The following is a 25,375-nucleotide window of genomic DNA, read 5'->3' as shown; positions in this document are numbered from 1 at the left end:
GGAGGAAGTATATAAATAAAACAAAGAAAATCTAAATAAGTCCAGAAAAACACTAAAAGATCAGTTTCCCCACTATTCTTAATTCATTCAGAAGTTGGAAAGTGAAACAATAACATCTATTACCTACTACCAAGCCAATTTGGTAAATATCTACTAAAGTATTTTTTCATATAAATAAAGTCTAGAAAAATAATGGTACATAGTACAGAATACACTATACTCTTCATCTTTCAATTGCTCTTTTTGAAATAGTGCATGTTTCAATGGGTTGAAGTTAGAGTCTATATCCTTTCCATGTTCTTTCATTGTTTGAAACTATTTTACACCTTCTAAATCTTTATCCTTCAAAACTCAGAGTAGATATTAGCTTCTTCTTGACATCCAGGTTGGGCTAAAACCCTGTATTTATGTTTCCACAGTACCTGGCAGTACTTAACCCATTGCGTTCACATTACCTAACTTCTGTATCTGTTCTCCCACGGTGACACAGGACTTTATCTCAGGGACCTCTCTACTCCCAGTCCTAGCACTGGAAGTATCATGTGAACAGAATATATGTTCACTGGATGACAACTAAAAAGTTTTAGTGGATGGTTAAGACCTGGACAAATAATAAATGCTAGTCTTTATCTTGTTTATGCACTATCCCATATGCTGCCCTCCTATTATATTTTTATTTGAGACAAAGGGCAAGAGATAGACGGAGAGAGAGGGGGGGGAGAGAGGAGAGACAGAGAAACTTCAATTTGCTGTCCCACTTCTTTATGTATTCATTGCTCCTTTTATGTGCCCTGACCAGGGATTGTCCACACCTCGGCGTACAGGGACAACGCTCTGACCAACCGAGCTACAGGGCCAGTGTCTCCCTATCCCCACTCCAGGAGCCAGCTAACTTCATGTTACTCATTAAGCCTCAGCTTAGATGTTGCTCTCTCTAGGACCCCTTCCCTGGATTATTAAAGCGGGATTGGGAGCCCCTCCTGTGGCCTTCCTTATTTATCTAATCTTTGGTACCACAGGACTCCACTTCAACTGATTTTTTACTTGTCCAAATTCTCCAATTACCTATGTTGTATAATAGCAATGAAAAAGTCTGTGTTATTGCCCTTAAACCCCTGAAACACTGCATGGCACTATGGTGAGAGATCAAAAAATGTCCCCAGAATATTCAATCAATGAATAAATATAACCACATTCATATTAAATTTTGTTGGAATAAAAATTATACAATATATCATTTTCATTTTCAATTTTATAAATGATAGACAAAGAAGAGTGAACAGAAATGTAGACCTTATTTTTCAGTGAGTTTATTTTAGTAATAATCGTTTAGAAATTCCATCATTTGGTTGAAATCCTCCACTTATTTTATCAAATAAATAATAACAATGCTTTTACAGGAAAGCTTTTTAAAAAGATTTTACTTATTTTTAGAGAGAGAGGAAGGGAGGGAGAAAGAGAGATAGATAGATACATTAGTGTGTGGTTGCCTCTCCTGTATCTCCCACTGGGGACCTGGCCTGCATGCCAGGCATGTGCCCTGACTGGGAATTGAATCAGTGACCCTTTGGTTCACAGCTTGGTGCTCAATCCACTAAGCCACACCAGCCAGAGCCAGGAAAGACTTTTTCTGGCTAAGTCTAAAGTGGCCAAATTTATCACACTCTCTAAATTTCACAAATGGCACTAAATTGAAAACTTGTTTATAATTTTAGTTTTTCATAGCTGATTTTTTCGGTCATATGCTTCAGATTCTTTACTTTTTCTGGAGCTTTGAAAACTTCTTACTCTACCCACTTTCTTAAAAATTCCTTTGCTATGACCCTGGCTCCATTTCCCTGACTTTCTAACAAGCTCTTCTCCATGTCCTCCCTCTACTTGCTCCCTTATTCCTAATAACTGAGACCTTTACTATTAGCTTTTGTTTCACACTTTCACTGCATTGTCTCAGTGGTTCTGTCTCCTCATAAAACTGTTGCTGCTCTGTTAACGATTCCCAAATGTCTATCCTTACTCCTAGTCATTTCTTTAAGCCCACATCTTTAATTAGATATTTCACTGATACCTCAATGTAAAATATTGGCAAAATTAAACTCGTTAATTTCCTCTTGATTCTTCTGTTTTATCCTTTAGGACGAATGGCAGCATCACTCATTTTGACATCCACGCTCTGACCCCAGAGCCATGCACGACGGTTTTCTCGGCATTGATCTCTTCATGGAAGTAGCGTCTAATTCCCACTGCACTACTGCTCTGGTTTGCCTCAGCAGAGACCCAGCATCCCTGTCTTCAGAATCTTTTCACTTGCCTCATGTCAGCTAACCATTTGATAACTTCCTAACAATCCTGTCTATGCTGCTCCAATTCCCTGTAACATACATCTTCAGGCACCATGTCCCCTAAGAACTGTCCTAGCGATTTCACTAGTTTGCCACTAAATAGAAAGCCTCCAAGAGTCTATAGTTCTTTAGTTCTACAGGGGTGGGCAAAAGTAGGTTGACAGTGGTTTGTATGGAAAGAGACATGCAGGCTACGATTCTTACGATAGCTTTATTAACTCCATGTTTAATGTACTCATAACTGCAAACCTACTTTTGCACACCCCTGCATATATAAATGCCTCTATTTGGCCTCCCAATCATTCATAGCAAGTTTCATGTAAACCTAATTATAGGAGATAGAAGAAATGGGAGAGGATCTAGTCTTATTCCAAGCAGACAGCACAGCATCTAACATACAGTAGACACTTAATAAAAACTTCCGAAAATGGGAAAAGGGAAACTTGGTCACTATGCGAATATAAAAACCGTCCGTGGATTTTCCCTGACTACAGAACACAGTCCTGGCTTCTAAGCACGGGCCGGCTCTCACGCACCTGTCTCGCCGCGCTCGCATGAGCACGCTGGGCTCCAGCCCTACAGAATCACTTGCTTCCGGGACTAATGGGCTTTTGCATATATTCTCTCACTCAGATTTTATGTATGCCTCTTACTTGTCCTTCGAGATTAAATTCAGAAACTTTTTGAACCCACTCCATTCTGATTTGGCTGCTCTTAACATAAGTGTAACTCTATCATTAACATGTATTACGCCTACTTCTCTGTATCCCCCACTCAATGGCAACCTCTTTGAGGAGAGGATGATGTCTTTTGTGTTCTCTAGGGCCTACCACACTACTCATACTTCATATACTTCAGTGGAAATACTTCTCTTCTATTGGCTATAACCAGTGAGCAATTACACTGGCTAGGTCTTCTCTTGGCTACAAGCAAATAACTATACACAACCAACAAACTACTTAACTGACTGGATTTAATTTTTCACCGCAAGCCCATTGATTTCTATACCGTGCTCCATCTGGCCCGGAAAAACCTGAATTTTGAGCTTACATGTTTTTTCCCAATGTCATTCTGAACTTTAACTTTTGAAATATTTATCTTTGAGCACATATTTCAAATTTTAATGTCATAGGGTATTTTTCCTTAATCTAATTCATCGAAGCTCTCCTAGCTTTATAGTAATTTGTCAGACTTCCCCACCGTATTTGGCCACATAACACAGTTAGTCAACTCTTCACTTTACTCTGCATATTATGACATAAACTCCTTTACATAGGACCATGTTCTGTTTGCCATTCTACCTTCCCCAAGTAACATTTCTCCTGAAACACAAAACTGATCAAAGTGAAATTAACGAGGATCTGTATGACAATGACCATCGGAACACAGTGTGTCAGAAACTGAGTAACAAAACTCTGAGTCTAAGCAGAAGCTGTTACTCTGTGCACAGCGATACATTCTTTTGTAACTCCATAATACTGAGATTTAACTTTCCTTTTTTGTTGTTTATAGGCATGTCTGTCCTTCAGGGCTAACTCTTCAACCAACTTACTTTATATTCTCATTTGCAGGAACTTCAGGCAGTTGCACAGTGATCATGCCATCCAAGTTGGTCTTCCCAATGAAGGCAGGCTTGGTCCGTAGTACATCTGGAGCGGTCTTTGCTGTTACCATGTGCTGCAATCCACCAGCACTGTTTCCACGATTTGTCAGCACGAAGGAGTATGACTTCTCAGGCTTCAGGTTGACAATTAACTTTTGCGTAGCTCGACCATCCACTTCTTCCACCATTTTCCCATCATCATAGAGAATCTAGGGGGGTATGACCAGTCACCGAGATTTGGTTATCAGAGAGGCAATGCATATTTTCTCAACTCATGTGCTTATGAAAAATACCTACCAGGTCAATTCTAATTTGGGGTAATCTCTAAGTCAATAAGTATTCATAAATTCTAGAGATCACATCAATTTTTCCTTTAGTTCTCACTGTGTAATAATATAATGTGTATAACTAGAAAAAAATACCCAAAGAAATGCATAGTAACTTTTCAGTATTTGGCTTGTCAGTCGTAGGTGCAGAAATGCAATGTGTGCAGAAATGCTTTAGGTTAGCAATGCGTTACACACATCGCTTTTTTCTAAACGTTTCCATTCCTGTTCCTAAATATATTTTAACTTTCAAGAATGTTCTTCTACTCTTTATTTCATAGACTTGTACTTCTTACTAGCATCTCTCAGTATCTCTCACTGGAGTCTAAACTCTCAGCTAGAGTTTCAAATGTGCAAACAATTCTGGCCAATAAACAATTTTTAAAAATCTGTTGCATTATACAGAGGTAGAAACCACGCAAATTTCATTTCCTCCTGGAAAAACAAAAACACTACCTTAGATCGTAAAAGTTTAATTTGGAAAGACCAGGTCACCTACAAAGTAATGCCAGCACCAGGTTGGGGCTCCTGCCTCCTCTCTAGAGTGGAAGGGTCACACTGTCGAAGTGCCAGGCTCAATCTAGGACTTGAAAGCCACAAACGAGCCCAGCCGGTCTGTGTGCCAGAATCCCAGCCGTCCGAATGCTTTGCGGGTAACTGACCCAGTTGAGTTGCCCCTGCACTTTTACCTGTGATTTCATACACATCAGAAAACAACTTACTTTGAAAGGCATGGCAGAATTATAATTCTCTGGAATCTCCCAAGACAGTAGCACTGAAGTCTTCATTACAGCTTTGACATGAAAATTTTTTGCAAACACTGCTGGAAAAGGAAAAACAGTGTATTTAAACTACTCCTAAGAGCCATGACCTGTCCTCTTCCACCATGGGCCAGAGAGCTTAAGCTAGATGCTTTCTTTCTGCTTTGATCAGAGAGAGAGAGAAGTGTGATTTGCCTACCTGTTCAGAGCATTCATTTAAATACCTCATTCTCACCAAGATCTCTCCTTTCTTTCCATTGAGTCAACTAGATTGTGTTTTCCTTACCTGAGAACACTGGGGTGCTGTGAGCGAGACTTGCTGGGCATTCTATAACTGAAACCTAGTGCATCCAAAACATATTAAGTTTCACATACTTTACCTTTTTGCTTTTGCTGAACCTATTAATATGAATGGGTCGATCAGTTATTTATAGCTTCAAAATACTGATTTCCACAGACCGATATTCCTTTAAAGGAGGAAGGCCACAAGCAGACAAATCCTACCTTGATCCACAGGCAGTGTCCTGAATTGGACACTGGGACTATATGGCCCGGGCCCTTTGCTCGTGTGAGCACGTACTTTTACATCGTATGTGGTATCTGGTTTTAAGCCACTGAGTGTCATAGTGGTGTCAGCTGGAATAATAAGCTGCTCCATTGGAAGAAGAGGGATGTTGATATCCCTATACAGAAGGGTATACTTGGTGATAATGCCATTTCTCTCTGCCAGGACGGGCGGTTGCCAAGATAACTGGACGGAGGTTGAAGTGGCGCCATCTGAACGGAGGCTTTGAGGGAACCCAGTTGGGACTTCTTCTGGAACGGAAATCTCCTTCACCACCTCCTCCCCAAAGCCCACTTTGTTTCTGGCTGAGAGCCTGAAGATGTAGGATGCTCCTTTGTGGATGTCTGTAGCTGTGAAGTGGTCTTCTTTCTCAGAGAACTCAAGAGTAGTGAGCGGCTCCATATCCTTCCGGCCAAATTTTAGTCGGTAGCCCTGAAGAGGTCCAAATGTGTCCACAGGGGGATGCCACTGAATGAGAGCAGTGTTCATCTGTGTGTGGCTGATCAGAAGCCTGGGCTTCCCTGGAACTGAAGCACACAAGATGCAGCGCTGAGACCAACTTGCACGGATGCTCACATTTCAATCACTGCTGAGTGGAAATATCACCCTACAGCCATTCCCATTTCTTTATTTAAAAAAATAAAAGGCTAATGCTTAATCTGTGTACATTTGTGGCAATATGCTCCTTCTACTCTGTTAAGGTAGGGTAAACTACTAGAGTTTGATATTGAACACAAAATAGGAATGATTAAAATAATAATTTGAGGGAATATTTTAACATCTTCACACTTCAGAGTTTCATACATAAAGGTTCATGCCACAGAAAAATGGGTGAATAAAAATTAGCCAATTTGATATAGCTAATAATAAGTATAACATGTAATTATTGGTAATATGTAATGCACCAGGCACTGTGCTACAAGTATTTACATGTAGTATCTCATTTGATTTATGTTCCTTTGTCGTTACTACATGTGATGATTAGTTATCATCATTTTCTACAATAAGTAAAACCCAGAGGGCTGGAATACTATGCAAGATCAGATGTACAATAAGTGAGAAAGGTGTAATACAAACCCAGGTGTATCTGGATCCAATTAACTATAGTGTTATGCTGCTTGTAAGTTTCCAAAGTAGTAGTTCAAAGTAAATTTGCTTTGACTTACTATGTATTTAATCTGCATTTTTGTCTATACTTTACTATCCACACCCATCATCCTCATTGAGTTCTTCATCTTTAAACAAGAATTATGTTAGAACTGATCCCAAAATCTTGTTGTAAATATTAAATGAGAAGATGCACATGAAAGTCTTCACACAAGTTTTATATTTCATTAATATTAATCATAATTATCAGTAATCAGAACATTAACCTTTTCTAGCAAGGGAGCAGTTTCCTGTAACTACATAATTAATTCCTTTTTAAGTTACGTAAGTTTAGATGTATAAAGAGTTCTAATCTATTCATTCAATGAATTGTAACTGTAATTTTTAAAATGTTTATTCATTGATTTTTTTTTAGAGAGACAGAGAAAGGGAGATGAAGGGAAGGAGAGATGGAGGCAGGGAGAGAGAGAGAAGCACTGATGTGTTGTCTCACTTACGCATTCATTGGTTGCTTCTCGGATGTGCCCAACTGGGAACCAAACCCACAACATTGGTGTATTGGGATGATGTTCTAACCAATTGAGCTACCTGGCCAGGGTTGGTATTTTTTTTTTAATGAAAAGCAATTATTCCTGAAACCCACAGAGAAGAACAGTAGTAAACAACACAGAACCGAAAGTTTCTTTGGGCATACTCCAAACGGGAGGAAGCAGAGAACCAGCAGAACCGAAACAAAGCCAATAGAAAGAGGATGCTGGAAAGGCAGGGAAGCTTATACTGATGAGAGACTGGTAGTGAAAAATAGTACTGTGGGGATGCAGAATACAATAAAAAAAGCAAAAATAAAACTGGAAAGATGATGGGACAACGCAGAGAATATTAACCTCTGTAAGGACCTGGTTAACCTACTCATTCTACATCTTAGAAAGTCGTAACCTCTGTGGTAGCATGCTTTGCCCAAGTTCTTGGGGATCATTGTATCCTTCACCAGTGAAGCAGTGGTTTTGTTTCCCACACTACATGCGGGTTCACTCAGCTAACCCACGATGTGTGGGAATAGTGGTTCCTGAAGGTTGTAATGGCCATTATGCATGTGTATGCTGAGGGCTGGCCCAGGGACCAAATTAAACCAAGCCCAAAACTGTACTCATTGCTTCTCAGGAAAATACGCAACCAGAGATCAACTAAGAAGTTCTCAAACTAGAACCCAGTCATCAATTTAGAGTGTATGAATTATTCCATCTACAGTACTCCCCCCTGCCCCTTATCCATAGTTTGAGTTTCTTCAGTTTCAGTTACTCTTGGTCAGCCACAACCTGAAAATATTAAATGAGAAATTCCAGGAATAAACAATGCATAAGTTTTAAATTCTGAGCAGCCATGATGAAATCTCAGGCTACCCCACCCCATCCTCCCCGGGACTTGAATCGCCCGTGTGTCTGGTGTCTCCACGCTATAGGTTAGTCACTTAGTAGCCATCTCCATGGTCAGACTGACTGTCACAGCGGCACAGTGCCTGTGTTCAAGCATCCCTTATGTCACTCAATGCAGTGGCCCCAAAGCAGAAGGGCAGTGATGCTGGCAACCTGGGTACGCCGAAGACGGGCCCTAAAGTGCCTCCTTTGGGGGAAAGGGTGAGTATGGTACAGTAAGATTCTGAGAGAGAGCACGGTCACATAACTTTTATTTCAGCATATTGCTAGACTGGTTTTATTTTATTATTAGTTATTGTGAACCTCTCACTGTGCCTAATTTATAATCTCAACTTTATCATAGGTATATATAGGAAAAAATATAGTACATATAGGATTTAGAGAGAAGTTTGGTTTCAGGCCTCCTTGGGGGTCTTGTAATGTACCCCCTGTATATAAGGAGGCACTACTGAATTTTTGTTTTAAATCTATTTAAGATTATTTTCATTTTCCAAATCACTTTAAGCCCTGGCTGGCGTGGCTTGGTGGACTGAGTGCTGGCCTATAAACCAAAAAGCCACCAGTTCGATTCCCAGTCAGGGCGCGTGTGCCTGGGTTGTGGACCAGGCCCTTGCTTGGGGGTGGGTGTGTGAGAGGAAACACCTCACACATTGATGTTTCTCTCCCTCTCCTCGTCTTTCTAAAAATGAATAAAATCTTTAAAAAGTCACTTTAAGATAGACATAGGGAGGCATCCTTAATTTCCCTTTATGTGTGTGTAACATTTACACGATTTGCCCATTAAAATGTGAGTGACGTCAAGGATTAAACACCCAAGGCTCTGCTAAAAAGACATAGGGCTCTCAGCAGAAGGTACATCATTCAGGAAACCAAACCCAGGTGAAACTACTGGGTAGAGACACAACTATTACGTCTCAACATTTTATAGATACACATATTTTATTAAACATATTTATCAAAATGTTCTAAAATCCCGGTCCCGAGGAACTATATAGTAGTATGTACACAGTTTCTATAAGATGCATGTAAAGCTAGAATGAAGGAAACACTTTTAATTTTCTTTCTTTTCTAAATTTTTATTTGTTTATCTTTAGAGGGGAAGGGAAGGAGGGAGGGAGAGAAATATCAATGTATGGTTGCCTCTCGTGCGTCCCCTGCTGGGAACTGGCCTGCAACCCAGGCATATGCCCTGACTGGGAATCGAACCGCGATTGTCTGGTTCACAGGTCCCTGCTCAATCCACTGAGCTACACCAGCCAGGGCACATTTCTAATTTTCTTGATTGAACCACAAATATAGTTTTATTCTAATAATATTTATCAGCCAAATAAGAATATGTTTTTAACATCTGGAGTTTCACTTCCTAATATTGCTGTGGTACAAATTTGGAGAAATATAATGGACAGTTAAATTCTAAAATAAAAACCAACTGGTCTTATCAAAATGTACATTATTCTTCTGGGGCAGTCAAAGCTTAGGTTGGCTAATGCCTTTTTGTTTGTTTGTTTTAATGCCTGCATGCCCTTTCTTATTTGGGGATACACCCGCTGTGGGCTTAGAATCATGGGATCAAGTAATGCTCTGAGAATAAGAATGTCTGTTCTGACCTGCCGATTTCCACCACTGTGCCAGGAGCATCTCAGTCTGCTCCCCATTCAAGCCCACAACGGTCATCCTTCCCCTGACCGGTTTCCCCAGGCCTGAAAACTACTGAGGCAACCAGTCTTGAAACACTGAGATACACCAGTAAACAATTTGAGAAAGAAAGGAATGCTGCGGCAGCTAGACAAAGAAGCCACCATCATCCCCTCAGGAGAGGCCAGCCGCATGAAGGGAGTGACTAAAATGTCTACCAATGTGTGAAGAAAAGAAGTAGTTGAAGCTGGGGTAAGAGCTTTGGGTATTTCATCCAAGTAACAGAGAAAAAGAGAAAATAAATGCAGAGAGGTCTATGACACTGCATATATGGTTTAAAAAGAATTATCCAAATCACCACATCTTAGCAAGGAAACCCATTCCATTTCTGATTTCCAGAAAACTTATGCATAAAATCCATTCATCTATTTACTTTGTGCAAAGACTTACTCAGTGGCATTCAGGCATTTGGGTGGGAAAAGAAAGATGGATAATGCAGGGTCTGTGTCCTCTGATCAGTGCATACTCCGGGGGTAAAGGAAGAGATGCAGTGGGCGGTACCGTATGTGGAGTTGGCTCCAGGTTTCCAGGGCCTTAAGGCTACTGGGCGGACCACTTTAAAGGTCATCCAGTAGCAGGCTCAAAGGGGTCCTGCTCACTTCAGCACAGGAACAGGAGAGTTGGCAAGATGAAAGAGTCTTAAATAACAATTCAGGAAAGCTTGGAGGTCATTTTAAGCAATGCCTTGGTGAACATATTAGAAGAAGCGGAGAGAGGCCAGCTGCAGCGTAAATATGCCAACTGTAAGTTATGTCACGGCATCTGTGTAATCTCTCCTCCCTTTAGCTTTTTAATTCTTCTTATTCCCTTACTAGATTCTGCCCTATTAAATACCTTACAGGACTTCAGAAATGATATACACGTGTTGCGCCCTTTCCTTCTTAGCTGTAACAATCACCGGGGATTAAGTGAGGCACTAAGTCAGTCCCAATGGCTCTCAACGTAGCTTCAGTTTAACCTAGCACCTAAGAAGAAAGAATCATAATTGGCTGGCCTAAGCCTATTACATCCAAATTCCTCATGTCACAGTCATCTTTTCTGTAGTCCTTCAACGCAGCTGCTTGGTACAGTAGTGAAATTTATGGACAAATATAACAATGAACTGGCTGACTGCTTACATCTCAACTTCACGCAGCAGACCAAATTGTGTGAAACTAGACAATGTGAGAATTAACAAAGACACTGCAAGAATGTCACCATCACTACAACGTCAAGTCAACGTTTTATGCAAAGGTGCTCCTGAGGATGCATGGCTCTTACGTGGATTGCTTCAGTCATGGCCAGTCCATTTTGTTTCAAAGATATGATTGTTTACAGATTTTAGAAATAATTTATTATACATCAACACATCCTGGAATTTTACTATCAAAGTAAAATTTCACAAGAATTCCAGAATTTTCCATGGGAGCCATTACTAAACATGGCGCCTTTATCATCGTGGGTTATTAAAAGCTCACATGTGTGAGATACACTGGGTGATTTTCATAGTCACATAAATATAAGGACTTTCTGAAATAGTATATGAAAACAAAGGAAAAACTGAGTTCACTGATTACTTGAGGACAAATCATGACTGGGGAACACTAATTTTACTTGTAGTTTGACAGGAAAAACAAAAGAAAAAAACAAAACAAACCACAACAAACTACAGATTTACTCTAAAAAGGATTGTAAATCTGGATTCTCCCACCTCCAACTCAGGCTTCTTGGGAAGGTTCGAGAAAATAAATGAAATAAATATGCAGACATCTAAATTATAAGTATTCCCCACCTCAACACCCATGTCTTCATTGATTAACAAAGATCTGAAATTGTGACTGAAAATTCCAAAATAATTCTATATATAAATAAGACCAACAATTCTAAATTTTCTGGATGACTAAAAAGTGATGAGCTACTCTTTACAATAGACAGTAAAATAGATGATATTATTCCTTTCTCTAGTATCTACATTCTTTGGCTATAGGTTCTCTATTTTTTCCTCCTCATTTTAGAACCTCACCTGTCGGGAATAGTGGTTAGATGCTTTGTGTAAGACATTTCAGGCTTACTAAGACACAGTTACCAATATGGGCGAAGGAGATCAATTTCCTTCATTCTGGGATCACATTTCATGGGTTTAGCCTTGGTTGTCTACGTTCAAACAGAGGCTGGTTCCTTGGCGAGGCAGGCAGCAATGCCCCCCAGCGAACACCGATCTCCTGTGCCTGGCAACAAATTAGCTTGATACAAAGGTGTTCTAAAAAAAGAAAAAAAAATCCCAGAAGATTGTCTTGAAGGATGCCATCTGTAATCCTGCTGCTTGAGGCAGTTCCAGGTGGCAGGATGTGAGGCAAATCTTATGACATTTAGACAAATCTGGCAGTGAGCACGGCACCCAGGAGGGTACTCGCCATCACAGCTGTTCTTTGCTTGATGCCTTTACGTAGAGGTGTGTTCCTAAAAAGTTATGTGAGAAGTGATTTTGGAGGAGTAAATCACATCACAGTTTCAATGTTCCACAGGAGAATTCTATAGAAAGGACCGGAGGAGAATCCTTTTGTAAATACTTCTTAATTTATTGGTTTTACCATGCCAGGTCTTCCTTCACGCTGGTTTTTCTTACTGCGGCCAAAGAAACTCTAAAGAACATTGAGCTTTGGAAGAGAGCAATCTGAAATTTAGCCTTTTTGTTTCTTTCATTCTCTCTGTTCCCTATCTTTTATGAAATGTGTCCTCTTTAGAATTCCCACAGCAAGGGGTAAGGAGGAGAAAATGACAAAAAATAAAACCGAGCCAACACCCAGCTCCAGGTGGCAGCTCTTTTAACAGGGTTTGTTGTAGAGTGAGTCTGAAGCTGTCGAGTGACTTCCCTGCCTAGCTGATACGCCCTTTGAACCCCATGGGACCTGCTTTTTCAGATCCTCAGGCCTCAGCTCTAATATTCTGCCCCACAGAGAACTCCGATTTTTCTTTCCAAAATAACTCCCAGGGGCAGCCTTATCCTCAATGCCAACACACCTTTATTTTTCAGTTCATCACTCACTGACATTGTGTATCATGTACTAATTTGTTCACTCGTTAATTAGCTAGTCCTGGTCAGAACATAAATTGCAGGAGGGTTTTGCTGATGGATGTATGCCCAGCAATGGGAACAGTGCCTGATACACAGTAGATACTCCAGAAATATTTGTTCAATGAATAGTATACATATAATAATAGGTACACACACATACGTATAGACATATACACAAAAGTAGCTGACCGCGGCCTTTACATCCCACCCCGCTGTGAGGAGCCACCCATCCCATTAGGAAAATTAGGATCACTGTCACCCAAAGCGCATCCAAGGCACATAGATGCACAGATGTGGTTACCTGCTCCCGTGGTGGACACCAGTTTGGGCTTGCTGCGAGCACCATCCCCTTTGGTGGTGTAGGCTGTGACAGTGAGGGAGTAGGAGGTTTCAGGCTGTAGCCCAGAAATAATCATGTCCTGAAACGACACAGCAGAGGGACACCGATTCAAAACATGCTCTGAATGCTCTGGGGGAGGACCATCAAGGAACCCGTTTTCATTGCTGTGCATGCGCGAACATTGGCTGCAGCCATGCCGAGCGCTGGAAGTTTCATGCCTGGAGCTCATGCTGCGGGTCATGTTTCCATGCTGACAGTGGAGCGGGGTCAGCCCTCCTAAGAGGCAGCTCTAAGGGAAGGCAGGTAAAAACATAAAACCTGGAGCCAGACCACCTCAATTCTTGAACTTAAACCTGCTTCCCTTTATTTATTAGCTTGGTGTTCCGGGATATATCAGTTTACCCCTCTGCGCCTCAGTTTCCCATGTGAATGCAGGAATAATAAGACCACCCAGGGCCACTAGAGGACTAAATGGGTTGTGTCAGGAAAACAGAACTATGCCTGGCTCACAGTGAGAAATCCAGAAGCCAGCTATTATTCTATGCCAGCAGCTCTCCATATGCACCCACTATGGCCTGGCCCACAGACTGGTGATGGGGCTGGTGCCAACAGTCTGTTTATCACCATGCAAGTATGTTGCCAAATGGCTGATCTGCGGGACCTAGACATCCTCAGAGCCAGAGAAGTTTCTTGGGACTCAAGACACATATTACTGGTTAACTATATATGCTCTGAACTATAATCATTATAAATCAAGGAAAATTTTCTGTTTGTCTGAAGAATTTCCTGACTTAAAACTGAAGAACAGGACTTATTGTATCATATCACAAATATGTGTTCTATTAATTGTGATTGTTTAGAAAATGTTAACTATCACCAACTATTTATCAAAACTCTGTTTTGTCTTAGTAAGGGCCCACAGCTGTGATAGTTAAGAATAGACAATCACACAACTGTTCCTCCAAAGTGGAGGTTCCCTGTTTCTTTAAATAGTGCTGGCTCTGAATTTGTCCTGATGTTTTCTTTAGAGCTACACGCCCCCCAAAACAATGAAAAAAACCTTTCAGATTTTTGGTACAGCTATGTTTTCAAATTAATTGTGACAAATTTAAGGAAACAGACAATGTCATTGTTTCCTCATCTAAAGACAATGCCAGTGGGAGTCTGGTGAGTGGGCTGGACTGTGTGAGGGACAGTAGGGTTGCTCTGTGCAAGCCTGTGATGGGCACCACGGAACTCAGTTGAATCTGGTCCCAAGGATGACAGCTTTCATGAGGAGCTTTTCTCAAAAAGGTAGGAGTATCGTCAATTTGGAAATTCAAGGATTACAGATACCACCTTGAAGAGCCACTGGAAATACTATTCTGTAAGCTACATGGACTAAATTTGGGAGTGGAATTTTATTTTCCGGAACTTGGGATGATTTCGCTAACATTACAGAGAATATAAAAACCAAGTGAACCACCTGAGAGTGGTGTTTTAAACTGTGACAGATAATAGCCATTCCAAAAATTATGATGGGTAAAATGACATTATTGTTTTCAAGGTCCCCTTCCACATGCCACTGGATTGCTGTGGAAAGCAGGCAAGGTGAAGAGGAAAAAAGCAGCAAGGCTTGGTTCTGTCACCAGGTTGTGTGGCAAGAAACTGATATACACCGAGCCTTGTACGAGTTTCTCGTTTATAAAACTGGGGTTAATGACACGTGCCCTTCCTCTAGCACAGGATGTGGCAGGATAACGTAAACAACGTGATTTCAAATTGCCAAGCCCTCTGTGGTGGTATCACCTCAGCCGGTTACACCTCTCTCTCTCTGCCTGGATCACAGCATCTCTTAGGTTACACTTTCTTTCTTAAGCTTCGGGTGTACTTCCTAGGGGTTCCATACTCTCTTTGGGTTAGTGTGGCTGACATCATGGCCACAGTCCTCCCCTCTCTCTGTCTTTTCCTATCCAAGCTCCACTTGGCTTCTTGCCCCTGCCTATTAAAGGCTGGCATTACCAGGTCTCTGGTAGCAGTCACTGGTCTGCATCTCTCTCTAACCCAAAATTAAAACCAAACAGCTGCATTCATTTCCAAACCTGTAAAGGCCTTTTTTATGCCTATACACTAAATTCATTTCTAGCCCTGACTTCCCAGGAGGACTCCAGGGACATATACATCATAAATTGCTGGACATTTTCCCGTGACTGTCATGTGTCACCTCAAGCTCAGCTTAACCAAAGCTTACATGTCATTCTCAGAAGTGGACTCACCTCTTTACTTCCCATATTCTAGTGAATGGTGGAGCATCTTCAAAACTTAGAAGTGACACTTCGATCTTTTTTTCTCCCCCAAATTCTTAGCTGAAGTTTTTGTTAATTCTTAAAAATATTGATTATAACCATCCCCTTTTCCATTTCTGCTTTCTCAACTCTGTTGAATTTTTACTTCTTAGTAAAAGAGCTCTTTTAATTTGTTTTTCTATTTACTATCTTTTTTCTTCCTAACCTCTCCACTAAGTCTGAAGGTAATGACCCATTCAGTAAGACATGAAATCACTTTACTCAGTCACGACCAGATTTAATATATATATACACACACACACACGTGCACGCACTCACATGCACACACACATATACTTGAATGTAAAATAATAAAGTTTACATATATTTAGAGCTAAGGTATTATTCTGAGAAATGTTTAAACACATGCATTAGTTGTGACATATAATGCATTTCTTACTATGGGTCATGGTCAAAGAGGTTCATAAAATACTGCTATACTATTGATTTTTCAACATTATATTAAAACTTATTTCTGAGCTATATTTAGCACTAACTTAGTAACCTAAACCCTTTATTTTTTTTGTCAAATTGGCAAGCTCCCGGTTGCCCGGCTATCTCACATTCTTGATTGCCTTGAAACTTTTCCAAAATTGACATCCTTCCTAAGCACCTGGACTGGCAGGTGTCGCATCTTGTATCTCCCTCTGTAGTTTATTATATATATTTATATATGTATATATATATTAACCATCACCAACTATTTAATGTCAATTTAAAAATGTTAACTATCACCAACTATCACTAACTATATATATATGTATATAGTTATATATATATATATATAGTTATCTCTTAATAAATAACATAATCCACTCATTTAAATCTTTTTAAAAACTCCTCACTGAGTGAGATATGTTTTAATTCTTTGCATGACTTATTCAAGTTCACTCACAGTTGTAGGGTACAACAGAGATTGTCAATTCTAAATAGGGTTAACTAGTCTCAGATCTAGTCATGTTATCCACTGAATATGTAAGACTGGAGTAGCATTTAAGATCTGCCTACGACATACAACTTTGTCACCTTGGGTCTGTGATGTCTCCACTTTAAGCATGCCTCCTCTAACTATGTCATGAGGCAGAGTTAGTAGCAGCCACCAAAATAACACGAGGTCACAATATTTCTTATTGCAATCAGTAGCACCATGCCAATTTCACAAAACAAAACCAAAACACAACATGTACCATGTAATGAAGGTAAATTAAAAAAATGGTTAATTCATGCATTGAAGCAGTGATGACATATCACAACTAAGTGAAAGAGGAGCATCAGAAAAAAATAAGCATTTATAATGTTTTTACAAAGCAGTAAAAAACTACTCACATGTTCAGTAGTATCATCAAATTCCCACTGATTGAGATTAAGAAGGTTGCGGAGGTAGAAACAAAATAAAAAGAAATGAAGAGAAATTTGTAGACTGATAAAGGCAATGGTGCCCTTGTTAGATTAAAAAAAAAAGCGCAACTGTATCAGTGTGTACAACAAAATTCCAAGGAGTATAAGTGGGTTATGTTGCCACTTTCATTCTCAATTGAAAGGTCAAAAGTAAATATGTTCTGTATTGTTATCACTAAAACCAGCTATTTTCCATTGAGATAAAGCAAGAAGGTATAGCAAAAAGCAAATGCACACTACTCTGTGACATTTATTTTGCCTTTTTCCTTAAGTTACATAGTTAATTCAAGTCACTATTAAGATTATCATCTCTCATTAATATTGAAATCCAATAGTCCTGGTGAAGTCCTGCAAGACTTAATGAAATTTCAATGAGTAGTCAAAGAGGAAATAAGAGATGGGCGGGGGAGAAAAAAGAAATAAGAATAAAGGAACACAAGGAAAATCAGCAAATTAATAAAGAAAAGTCAAAATAGAAGAGAGGAAAAAAAGGTTGAGTGGCATTTAAGGCAATGTTGTATTACACAATTGCATTAACTCCCATGCTCCCAATACAAAGAGTAAAAAGAACATCATAGAACAATATTACAGTTCTATGATGCAATATTATCTAAGAACAGAAAAACATCAAAGTATGATGGTCTTATCAATGTCTTTTTCCCAATTGCAGACTTACACAATAAAACATAAGTGCTGATGGCTTTATTTTATATTATGCGCAGGTTCTATTTTACAGGCAGAATAAATTAAACATTTGAAAATGCAAGTCAGTTGCCCTTTTCCAAATCTAAGGGACTTTATGGATCTTGAACCGCATTTACAGACATGGCCTCTAAACCAAAACTATACAACTGGATTAAAGGTAGTTAGCCACTAACCAGATCTTTTTATCTAGAATGTGTCAAGACTAAAGCAAACATTAGCACCTTTGTAAGCTGATTATCTCAAGACTTGGGGTAAATAAGTTTCCTTAGAGCTACAGGGATATTTATCGGCCCTCTCATATTCATTGGGGCAAAGATGCAACATTTGACAACCTGGAGCAGCAGTCCAAGACCTGGTTCATGATCTTCCTCACCTCCACACGAAACAAGAAATTTTCCATTGAAATGTTTCAAATTTTCACAAGTATCAGCCACTGCCATGCCCAGCTACCAACTTGCTGGATAAGCAAAGCACTTCCGTATTCATAATATTGCATCAGTACTGAAGCACAGACAAGCTAGTCCATGGGTTATGTGTAACCCCTGCAGGACAGTAACTGATTAAAGTCTTCCTCTCCCGTTCAGAAAAAACATGACATATGGATTTATTATGGTACTACCTCTGAATCACTACTAATTTATGAAAAACTGACTCTCCATTTCAAACAACTGATTACAAAACCAAATTATCACTCCATATTTATAAACCACTGCCTTAGGATAAATTTCTCACACTCTCTATTAATACTTTTCTTACGTTGGCTCAACATGGGGATCTCATTTAGTCCCTGAAAAACTCTTAATTTTTATCATGGTCATTATCTTCATTTTTTGGGAAATGAAACAATTCTTTTCATCAAAACCATAATTTAATAAAGGGGTTCTAAATAAAATACTCTCTGTATACATTTTTCTGCATGTCTATTGAAGTAGGAATAAAAATGTCTAGTTTCCAGCAGGAAGTCTTACATTTAGAAATTAGGTCAACTTAATCCTAAGCATTTTTTAAGTTCATTTTATTTTTTTAAAAGTTTTTGTTCATTTATTTTTAGAGAGGAGGAGGGAAAAAGAGGGAGAGGCAGCCAATATCAATGTGTGGCTGCCTCTCATGCACCCTCTACCGGGGACCTGGCCTGTTGGGGCCATAGGCCTCCTTCGGGGGACCTAGGGCACATGCCCTAGACTGGGAATCAAACCCATGACCCTTTGATTCAAAGGCTGGTACTCAATTCACTGAGCCACTCCAGCCAGGGCCAATTCTAAGCAGTTTTAATATAGCAGAAAATAGATGCTATCAGCAAAACTGCTTCTCAGAACTTTACCCCTTGATTTGATTAAATCAATCAATTTTTTAAAGCTGAATATATGTATTTCAAGAAACAGTAACATGTTTTTAATCAGATGTGTTACTTCACTACAATTTATTTCCTCAATCAATGGCAACCCAGATTCAGAAGGTATATACATATCATGTGTTTTAAACACAAGCATTCTGTGCAGGATTTTTTAAAATATAAAAAAAAAATAATAATTAAAACAGGGACCAGTTCAGGGCACATAATGGAAAAAAGGTATCATAAGAAAACCCAGAGATGTAATTTGGGAGGCTTACCTGTGCATCAGCCAGCATGACGTCCTTCAGCATGGGCTGGCCCTTGGGCTCACCATTTTCCATCCTCACATAATGCACCTGGTATCCTCTTATCTGGCCATGCTGTTTATTGGGCACAGGTGAGCGCCATGAGACTTTAACAGATGTTGAGTTGACAGCCTCTACCTCGACTTTTCGAGGAGGACCACTAGGAACTGGAACAATATCATCGGATAAAAGAAAATTATAGGCACTTGTCCCACCCAGTCAGAGCATTTTCTTTACTTAGGTTTTTTTTCTTTCTTTCCTTCTTTTTTTTTTTTAATGGGCAGACCCACTATGTTTCCTTTGTGGAATACAGACATTTTCAACCAATGAAAATGCTCAACCAATCTGCTCTACCTTTCAAGAAAAGATCAAAAAACATGACCAATGCCAAAAAAAAGTATGGAAGAAAAAAAGAGTATCAGAGAAATAGAAAAACATGTAAAAAATGTACAAAAGCCAAGGAAGATGCTTTGAGGTTCAAAGCATTAAAGCACAAAGAGGTATAGCATTGAAATAATAACAAAAACTGCTTGTTGATTGCTGCGTGTTTTTTAAAGGTTTCTTTTTAGCAGAAAAAAAAAGGCTCTTGATTATAGGAATTTTCTTCTTTTTTCCTCATATCAAAGGTATTCCATAAAACAAATGCCAAAAAATAAATGTTGAGCATCAGTGCTTCGGAAATACGCAAGACAAAAAGGCAACAAGAAGATAAGAAGGCTGTTTTTAAAAGTTAACTTCAAAATGTAAAAAAATGACTACAAAAAGCCATGAAAAATGCAGAAGACTTTGGATAGAGGTACAGAGGAAGAGCCTGGATGGCAAAATCATTGGAGCAAACTGTTCTTTTATAGGGAAGCAAATTACTGTGTTGAGATTGAAAGAAAAAAAAAATGCCCAGGCTGTAGCAAAGATAGATCTTTGGCAAAAAACTATTGACGTTAGAGCGATGTTGGGTAAAAAAAGATGAGCAGAGAAAAACGGGTTACTGTTAGCCTATCAAAAGACAGCAGACCAAGACTGTGTAGAAGGGAGCAAACTGACGTAGCAGAGGCAACATACCATCTTCATCGGTTCGAATCAACACGGACAAGCTCTCGGGGCCAGGGCCGACATCTGTGTGGGCTGTCACAGTGATCCGGTACTCAGTCCATTTTTCCAGCTGTTCCAAAAGGTATTTGGTAGTGTCCGAAGGAATTCCCAAAATCTCGTGAGGTCTGTCATCTTCTCCATCCACTGCAGTGTACTTGATGGAGTATTCCGTAATAATGCCATTCTGTTTTTCCACTGGTGGAGGTTGCCAACTTACCAAAATGCTAGTGGAACTTGGGCTGGTACAACTAATGTCTTGAGGAGGAGCTGACGGCTCTTATTTTGGTAGTGAGTTAAAGGAGGGTTTGAGTGAGAGGACAGGAGTGGTTGGAAAAAAAAATGATAAAACAAAAGAAAAGGCAAAAATAAATAAACGAACATTAAGGGCAACAAAATGAAAATAAGGCTTTGAAATTTAAAATAAAATTTTAAAGATAAATTATATACCTTGGCTTAGTAATATGAAGCAACCAAAAAATGAGTAAATGACCAAAAATAAATGTTAAATAATGGGTGGGGGGACTATGTGAACATGAAGCCTTGAGATGAGAAAGCCTCCAATAGGTTACCTACCTGCAATTTAAATGCTTCTTCTAAACCAACCTCTCGGTATGCCCCAGCCCTACTATACAGACTATCCCACTGCAAAAAAGCTGCAAATGCTGCCAGATTTACTACATGAGCAGCTTGATGAGGCTTCGCAGATACCGTTCCAAGCTTTCATTTCTACATTCTAGAACGAGGGCGACTCATACCCAGCATTCAGTAGTGAAAGCGGTTTGAAATGTGAAAACCTGCCATAACGACTACATACCCTTCCGCCAACTCCATATCTTTCAAAGAAAACAAATAAAAACCCAACAAACATAAAGGGGTTCCCTTTGACTATCTGAAAAAATGACTGTGCCTGACCAGCCTTAAGGAAAAGCATTAACTGAACATTGACCGTACCCCATAGAGAGCGAGCATGCAGAATCAGTAAAGGATGAACAGGCATAGCCTGAGATTTACCTACCGAGAGCAATGTCAGGCTTGTTGGTTATGACTGTAACTTGTACTTACCCTACATCAGCTTTCAGCTTTTAAAAAAAAATTATAACTCTTCTTGAGACACCATTGCTAGTGAAGAATTAGACCCCACCAGCAAATTGTGGTAAAATCAATAATAATGATCTATTGCTTACAAAATGTAACATAGCCATTAAAAAAAACTGTTTAAAAAATCCTGAGAACCATCTTTCTTTCATCTTGTACACCAATGCTTTCATTTTCTATATAATTATTCATATGAAGTAGTGTTGACAAAAGAGTTAAAAGATAAGCTTTCCTACTGCCCATTCCAAAGTCCACTGGTCACCTTCTGAGCAATTATTTTCAATTAAAGTAATCAAACATATTATTTGAAAAAAATTCAAAAGCAATAAAGACCACTGCAGTATTATCATAAATTATTTTTAAAGTTAATAATACATGTTCCTAAAAAACAAACAAATGGGATAAGACGTACATAATACATATATATTTTAAGGCAATATATATGATACCATGAGTAAATCATTTCTAATTTTTTGTATTTGAATATGTAGTTTGACTTTGTGGACCTTTATATTATGTAGTGGCTGGTTTATCAGATTGTTTAGACTATTATCAGTCTTCACATGTCTTGTTTTTTTCATTAGGTCAATCAAAACAAAAAGCTCTCTTACTAACAAAAAGTAAATTCTCATTGAAAGCCTCATAAATTTGGAATAAGAGTTGTAAAATCACTAGAATTATCATTTTTATTGATTCTGATTACATGCTCTTCTTATATTTCAAATTATAAAACTATTTTAAATGCATCATCATCATTATTCATAATAAATTGAGTTATTCATAAAACAGCTAGGACTCATTTGTAATTCTTTCTAAAAAACTGATTTGGTTTTTATGACATGGCTACTCTCAGTCCTTCTATTCTTTGAATATGTTCAACACCATTTGAAACTTTTAATAAATAAAAGATAAGCTATTGGTGTGCTTATAAAAAGTTCATTCTGTCTCTATGTAAGTACATATGTATATACTTATCCCAAAAAGTCAAGTTTGTAAACCATGCAAAATATAATATTAAAGCATGTCACATTCCTTTGGTTAAATACCTGGTTCTAAGAATGATCTTCCACAATATGACTTACTAGCCTGACTAGAATTCAAAGCAGACACACAAACTGCATTTACATACTTAAGATTTGAAAAGGACAATTTTATGGGAATAAGCTATAATCACTAATGGTTTAAGCACAGAAACCTAATACTTTTCATATGAATAACTATGTTTTGAGAAAATAGAAGAAAATAATTTTTTAGTATCAAAAACCCTGAAAGATGTCAAGTGTCCATAGAAGAATAAAGTACAGAGGCTTGCTTCTATGGAAGAAAATTTACTTTTTAAATATATAAGTATTATGCTTGTTGACAGGTCTAAAAATTAGATCACTATAGCACTCACTCCCTTTACAAAATTCAATGCATTTCTATTATACAGCTCTATTGCATGACATTATATCAAATCACTTATAAAATATCAAAAAATTAAGGAAATAACTCCATAAAACTATTCAACTCTAAGCAAATGGTTGTTTCATAGAATAATTATAAAACATTCATAAAGATCAAATAGTATTATAAGCCACCAAACTTTCCATCAAAAACAATCTCCCATATTAGACTTTACAAAAAACAATCTTAAAAATCTTCCCTGGACACAATGAACCCCCATTGTGATAAAGACAACTATTCTTTATAGCAACAGTTCCAAAAAGATATTGAACCTGAGGAAACAAAATAAAATTTAGGATTGCAAATGTACTTGTGATTATTCCATCGTCCCTAAATTTTTCCCAATACAGACTTGCGGCGAATGTTCCAAACTTCCAAACGCACTCCTGGTAGAGTTAATAAACTAACCACAAGAGCTGAGCTTTTCTCTGAGTAGGAACAAATACATGAACTAAAGCGTTATTTGTCAGCAAACTTAAAAAACCTGTGTGCTTACAAAGGCTAACAGTTTGGTCTTGCGCTGCCTCTTTACTTTGCTAAAGCCTTCCTCTGATTGTTACGCAGTGCTCTCAACCTGAATTTTGCTTTAGAGCCTTGTAATTCATTAAATGGGGCTTGATTTACCTCCTTTCACCCATTTTTCTCATCTCAATCTCTCTGAAGGTCTTTCAATTTAGAAAGCGGGAGAAAAGAATCTGCTACTTGGACCAAGTTTGAAAACAACATAGGTCGTGGTTGTGTGCCAATCCTTAGAGTTGGACACTGGCTAGCACAGAGACTGCTGACTACTAAGAATATTAAGTAGCAGCTCTGTTTGCTGATAGGGATAATCTCCGGCAACACCTCCTAGTGAAAAAAAAGGGTAGAAAGTAAGCAAAGAGAGACACCTACTTGACTGCATGGTTCTAGCTGATATTTCCGTTGTAGAAGCACCCAAGCCTTGAGGAGAGCGTGCAGCCAGACGAAAGTAGTACAAGCTGTTTGGTTTCAGCCCTTGCAGTCTGTAAGATGTCCCTGGCTCAATGGTAATTCGTTGCTGTGGGTAAGTAACAAGAGAACTTGGTTGTCTTCAATACGGTTTGGACAAGTATTTTTTTTTTATTGCAATACCTGTCATCAAAAAATCACACACAGAACCTATAGAATATCAAGGACACTACCAGAGGAATTATATAATGAAAATAGCATTTAAAAGGCAAGTTTCTACAACGAATAAGGCAATTGGAATAAGGGTGGTCAGTGATCTTTCTCATGATGACACAGCATCCAAATGCATTGGATAAAAGGGAGATTGAGAGACCGTCACCCACAGGGGTGTCTCCCCCTTAAAAGGCACGGGCTCTGCTGTGACAGGGCCCACAACTGAAACTGCACGTGTTGGGCACAGTTTCTGTTGTGGGCCCTGTCACAGGAGAACCCGTGCTGTGAAGAGATTTCAAGCTCATGGCCTGTGATCTTCTGCAATTTAAATGGGAGAAAATAAAACATGGCCAAAAGCGGTAATAGAAACTGGTATACAGTTTATCTGAGATCGCTATGAAAGAACTGAAACCGTCAAGGTCTGATGGGATAAAAATCAGATCTTAGTTACTAAAGAAAGCTGGATTATTTATATGAAACCTAGGTTGGTTTGAAATAATTTTGGACATTTTTTCCCTTGGGAATGTAGAGTTGACAGCTACAAAAATAATCACAAACTTTTCTATAACTTTTAACATCATAAAGGACTTCTGAAATAAAGTTTCTTTAACCAAATGTTAAAGTTACTTTTCATGCTTGAAATTTGACTTTGTATTTTAGCAAAAATATAGCTGTTTATTGTAAATCAATCTCAGATTGAACCATTAGCCTGTAGTAAATCTTAAAATACACACTAATATATAATCTACTATGGCATAAATAATCTTAGGCTTTTTATCAAATATTGCTTACTGTTCACACAAGCAGAAACCGGCCAAGAAGAATTCAAAAAATAAAACCAGAGAAAACATCCCTAGGTTGTTCTGGCTTGAAATTACAAAAGCTTTAAAAATTTTTAGATTTACCAAATAACAAGAAAAAAAGGTATTCCCTAAAAAACAACTGGAAAGCAGAGGAGGTGGGCCAACGCTCAAGCACCCACAGCAGTCTCAAAAAAGCTGCCCCTCTCTTTGCTGGTTTTACTCTATTTGTTTCTTAGCTGGATGGTGGTAAGGCCTTAAAATAATGCTGATTTATATCTTACTAAAAACATAAATTGTTGTCACATGAGTACCTTAAGTTATATTAGTATTTAAATTATACAACTTTTTAAGTGATTCATTTATATGGGCTCGGTCAGCAAAATCTAAAAGCACTGCATTTAGAAACTGGCCTTTGGAGATTCTGCTCTATTCAAGCAGAAGTAACGAAATAGAAGTTTACAGAAAAATTAATTTACTATAGCACAAGTTAACATAACACTTCATTTAGTATGT

At 38.6% G+C, this 25,375-nt stretch overlaps 1 protein-coding gene across 23 annotated transcripts in view; it reads right to left on the bottom strand.

The window, feature by feature from the left end:
* The window catches only part of PTPRD (protein tyrosine phosphatase receptor type D), a 520,593-nt gene that overhangs the window by 159,356 nt on the left and 335,862 nt on the right, over positions 1-25,375 (bottom strand). For 7 of the 23 annotated variants that reach the window (XM_037070904.1, XM_037070912.1, XM_037070906.1 and 4 more), the window contains 8 exons: positions 23,811-23,955; positions 20,349-20,654; positions 19,263-19,456; positions 16,875-16,901; positions 13,186-13,303; positions 5,534-6,121; positions 4,991-5,091; positions 3,892-4,151 (listed from right to left, as the gene is read on the bottom strand). In XM_037070904.1, coding sequence (XP_036926799.1) covers positions 3,892-4,151; positions 4,991-5,091; positions 5,534-6,121; positions 13,186-13,303; positions 16,875-16,901; positions 19,263-19,456; positions 20,349-20,654; positions 23,811-23,955 — 1,739 coding nt within the window. The remainder of the gene's footprint in view (positions 1-3,891; positions 4,152-4,990; positions 5,092-5,533; positions 6,122-13,185; positions 13,304-16,874; positions 16,902-19,262; positions 19,457-20,348; positions 20,655-23,810; positions 23,956-25,375) is intronic. The other 16 variants (XM_037070918.1, XM_037070921.1, XM_037070919.1 and 13 more) reach the window with 5 other exon arrangements.

This window comes from Sturnira hondurensis, unplaced genomic scaffold (genome assembly GCF_014824575.4).
Source record: "Sturnira hondurensis isolate 20B ecotype Veracruz unplaced genomic scaffold, ASM1482457v3 Scaffold0019144, whole genome shotgun sequence".
Taxonomy (NCBI): Eukaryota; Metazoa; Chordata; class Mammalia; order Chiroptera; family Phyllostomidae; genus Sturnira; species Sturnira hondurensis.
This window is presented reverse-complemented; position numbering and strand designations above follow the sequence as displayed.